The 4,605-nt window shown below is 39.9% G+C and overlaps 1 protein-coding gene across 1 annotated transcript; it reads right to left on the bottom strand.

The window, feature by feature from the left end:
* Positions 1-967: 967 nt before the first annotated feature.
* Positions 968-3,019, bottom strand: LOC148021015 (uncharacterized). The gene is made up of 3 exons (XM_087699497.1): positions 2,308-3,019; positions 1,955-2,023; positions 968-1,800 (listed from the first exon to the last, which is right to left on the bottom strand). The coding sequence occupies exons 1-3, from the start codon at positions 2,713-2,715 to the stop codon at positions 1,672-1,674; spliced, it is 606 nt and encodes a 201-aa protein (XP_087555623.1). The 5' UTR covers positions 2,716-3,019; the 3' UTR covers positions 968-1,671.
* Positions 3,020-4,605: the final 1,586 nt, after the last annotated feature.

The raw sequence follows: 4,605 nt of genomic DNA, 5'->3' as shown, positions 1-4,605 counted from the left end.
CCTGCTGTGTTTTTCCTATCACCATGGTTTCCTTCAAATAGTATGGTGCAACAAATAAACTACAGTATCATTTATAATAGTCACAAATCACAAAATGCCATTGTTGAGAGTAACAGCAAGTATAAACACAATGTTGAGTTTTTTAATGTTATTACATTAGGTACTCTAATCTTAACATTAAATGCTTTCCTAAAACCAATGAATTTTAATAAAGCCCATGTTCTAGTTTGATATTTTCTCATATATAACCATGCAAGAAATCTTGGCCTAATGTGGATAATCATTTAATTTCACTGGCGTAAGCATGTCCACATCTATGGTTTGGTTTTGTGAATTGTATGGGATAGGTAGGTAGGCAAGAGACATTAAATTGGTGTGAAGTTCATTTGAACCTTCGATAAAACTTGTACATGATAAAGCATGAGACAAAATGGTTGTACACAAGACTAGGTCCAATTTCCCCTAATGCATATTCTGCCTCATCCTTCTGAGGACCTTGCATTCTACATTTGGACTAAATGGAAGTAATTATAAATATAATGATAAACTCCAGCTCAATTTTTTACTACTTTGTCAAAAGTGACCAATGATGTTTCAGCTTTTGAACCCTAATAATTTAACATTCTAGTGTCGACAAAATGGGGAATCAATAAATTTCATCACACCAAATTGCATTATCAATTTCTATATTTAATCTATTAATATATTGATTTATTGGAATAAGGATGTGAAACCTCAACTTTTGCCTAATGTGCTTTGGGGTTATTATGCTCTTTCTATTAGAAAAAGATTTTAAAATACATCTAGTACGCTTCATGTGGCCTTTTAAAGGCACTAATGCTACTTTCACTTAAGCAACATAGTTCAAATTCATGGGCATAAAAAAATACACATGAAATTACAAGAATAAACTCTTGGGGAGCATAACACCTTTAGAATGTTTCATTCTTTCTTCTCATCCTTCATTTGTTTTGTCCTTTGATAACTTTCCACTACAAAATGTATGAGATATGATCATTCTCATAACAAGCATACACAATGGCTACATTGTCATAGCAAAATCTAAAATTGACATAAGTATGAGTTCAAAGTGAAGTAGACCCATTGTTTGCACCGTAGTGCTGACATTTAACTTTCAAAAGTGTTTGCAAACTAGTTCGAAATGAGGACCTTCTTACACTCTTGACAATTTGACTCTAGCACTGATAAAAAGACTATGAACTATTGGGTGAAATGAGGGCCTTCTTACACTCTTAACAATTTGACTCTAGCACAGATAGAAAGACTATGAACTATCGGGTGTCACCTCTGCAAGTTATCGAGAGTCAAGTGCAAGTTATCAAGCAATCAATGCCACAAAAAAAGGAACCAAATCTTTTGAAGAGAGACATTACACCAACTGAACTAGGACCTTAGATACAAGGCAAGGCATGGGAAAGGAGGGAGAATTCACATCTTGGAGTGACCCATTGGAAGGCAAAATGTAGTGCCAATGTCCCCGCATTTGGGACATCCACTATAGAGAAATTTACTGTAGAGACATGTGAGAAACTCTTGCTTAGGAATGGAACAAAGGCATATCATGACCAAGCAACTAGGTCATGACATGTGTGCTCACTCTACCATGACCGGTCATGCGCGATACCCAAGCATGATTGATAGACCGAGCACCTATCTCAAGGGCAACAAGGTTGTGCTCTTGGCAAGCAAATCCCGAAGGAGCTCCACCTTGCACTCCAAAGCTCTAACATACTGAACCACAACCTTGAGCATCTCCTCCTCATTAGGCTCCTTCTTGAGCTGCATCAAGAGTTACTTCTTTAGTACATGTTAGAAAAGAAATGAGCAAGAACTAATATCGTTCTACAAAAGCACTAAATTCAAACGTAGAGCAAATGAAATTATTTGAGATATAATTAGCCAGTAATTCAATGAAAAATGATAAGACCGTTACCTCCTTCAAACATGGAATGAGGGCTCGCAGGACTTTGAACCTATGTAAGACGGCAGCATCCAAGGCAGCCTGGATAAGGGCCACGGGGATAGATAATAATTAGTAGAGAGTTAAGGGGCGATCGTTCGATCATAAACTTGTTACGGTTATGCATATATAGTATTAAGGCCTCAATTAGTCCATCTCTTATAATCGTAGATTTGTAATTAAGCTGCGGTTACAGTGATAATCCTAACCAGCCACTACCTTCCGTCTTATTACGTTACACTCATAATTTGCAGGTCATTAAGCTGTGCTTATAGCGATAATTTCAAGTAATCATTCATATCCTTATGACGGGATGGAGATGAAACCTTATGGGAGTTGGCTGTGTCCTCGAGATCCCGCTGACGATTTTGCAGGCGATGGTGGAGTTCTCTTCTGGGTCTCTTTACAACAGGGCTTCTGCAAGCTTCTGGCCGAGGCCCGGAGGAGGCATCAGACACTGTGCTGGAGTCCGGAAGCAAAGAAGAAGAAGAAGAAGAAGAAGAAGAAGAAGGAGACGCAGACGCAGAAGAAGCTGCCTTCCTCTTCTCTCTGATCATGCAGCCTGCTCCTTCGCAGCCCTTGCATTTTCCACCATATTGGCTGGTGCCCTGGGCCGCCTCTTGTGCGCTGATACTGTGCCTTGCCATGCTTTCTGCCGAATTGTCGCTGCTGCTGCTACTCTCGAGAGAAGAAGACGGATCCAAGTATGTAGTCCAGCCGGATTCTGTGTCCATAACTGATGATATAGCTGCGCGAAGGGCCTCGAGAAGATGGGACTAGAGAGAATTAGTCTGGAAGGGTGGGGGGAGAGAGGGTCTGAGAGCAAGGCGAGAGAAGGATCACAAGTATACTGATGAAATAGGAGGCGGAGGGGGGGGGGGGGGGGGGGGAGAGACAGAGAGAGAGAGAGGCTGCAACAGTAATATTGATGTTGTTTGATGTACAGAAAGAGGCAAGCTTCAACTTGAGACTGCACTTGAGTTAGAGAGAGAAAGAGAAAGAGAGAGAGAGAGAGAGAGAGAGAGAACCCTGACTTGTGACAAAAAGAAATTATTGAGAGAGAGAGAGAGGGTTTTCAGTTTTTGCATTTTGAGATTTGCTTCACACGTGCTGATTTGGCACATATCGACATCGCAAGCCCCTTCCTTCCCGAATCCCATCTCGTTTTTTTGGTAGGCTAGTACATAATCTCGCACGAGCGACTCGTCTTAATCTTTTACGTCTATGGATTAGCCTCCGATACCCTACCTAGCTTGTCCCATCCCTCTCTCTCTCTCTCTCTCTCTCTCTCTCTCTCTCCTCCCCCACCACACACACACAAAAGCATCCTCCAGTTATATACCCCCTTGGAAGCGGGCTCCTTAGAGAATTTTCTTGAAAACTACCCTTTGCTCTTTAGCTCCATCCTTTTCTTCTCTCCCCACCTTTAGTTGTTCTCACATTACTCATGGCCTAATGAAAGGAGCCCCTTTACCTACAACATGCATCATAACAAGTACACCTTACAAAACACATTATAAACCAAAAGGTGGCTTGTAAGAGCCTCTTTATGTGAATGTGTCCTCCATCAAACTTTGTAAATCACCATCCTCCCTAGGTCCATCATGCACGTTGTAGCCTCCTCACTTAGATGGCACCATCCCTAGCCCGGAGGAAGAGGAGGAAAAAGCTTGAAAAGAACTTACAATATTAAATACATCGGTGTCTCTTTGTTGATGTAATGGGCTCTTGATTGATAAAAGAATGTTGGATAGATTTGGATGTGGTGTCTTTTCCAATGTAGTATCAAGGATCTTCATGTTTCTTAGCTTTGACTAATTTAGTGTCAATTGTTGAAAAGTTCAACTTCAATGACTTGAAAATGCTCTGTTGGAAACATGTGCCTACAAAAGAATTTAAGGTTAAGGACCAAGTGTCATGACACATGTAACTTGCATGAGTTCCCATAATCAACATTTGCCAAGGGCAAGTGACTTCAACTTCCATTTTCAAGGGACTTGTCTACAATCACTAAAGTATCCCCAATATTGCATTGAACTTAGTATACACTTATGTATGTTCATGGTTGTATTTGTCATTTTCTCCTAATTTTTTTGGAGCACCATTAACTATGCAAACTAGTGCATGATAGCAACTCTCTTTGTACATGAGGGCCCCCCATGCAAGCTTATCGACCTACACATTGAGGGGCTCCAAGAAGAGAAACAAGGGGTTGATAGGTCAATGATCTTCAAAACTCTCACAACTAAAATGCACTAGGGAGATGCTATGTACTGACAATAAGCATAGCTAACCATATCCATTTGTTGGCTACATTATTTGTGTTGCTAACATGCAAATCTCTAGTTATTTCTAGCAAAACATGTCCAAGTTTCCAAATTTATTGCTATTTTACATATGAGCTTGTGAACACCTTGTAACTCAATAGGGAACATATAGGGACTCCATGAAATCATCAACCATCAAGGCTTTATCATATCTATGAAATCATTAACACCATAGCTTAAGTATCCTACATAGTCACATAGGGTAACATATTGAGGAGGATGCTATTTTTTTTTTTCTTTAGTTTTAAGTTTGTCAAAACTAAGGATGTAACTAACATTTTAAAGGATTATCAATCT

This window comes from Lygodium microphyllum, chromosome 18 (assembly GCF_053477565.2).
Source record: "Lygodium microphyllum isolate KBCC chromosome 18, Lygodium_microphyllum_v1.1.10, whole genome shotgun sequence".
Taxonomy (NCBI): Eukaryota; Viridiplantae; Streptophyta; class Polypodiopsida; order Schizaeales; family Lygodiaceae; genus Lygodium; species Lygodium microphyllum.
The sequence above is the reverse complement of the archived record's forward strand: the minus strand, read 5'-3'. Positions and strand labels throughout refer to the sequence as shown.

Bases quoted from the DNA above. Each gene is read 5' to 3' on its own strand.
- LOC148021015 (XM_087699497.1), bottom strand. From the start codon at position 2,715: ATGGACACAGAATCCGGCTGGACTACATACTTGGATCCGTCTTCTTCT. The intron at 2,024-2,307 runs GTTTCATCTCCA...GCCCTTATCCAG, and splicing joins ACACAGCCAACTCCCATAAG to GCTGCCTTGGATGCTGCCGT. The intron at 1,801-1,954 runs GTAACGGTCTTA...CTCTTGATGCAG, and splicing joins TCATTCCATGTTTGAAGGAG to CTCAAGAAGGAGCCTAATGA.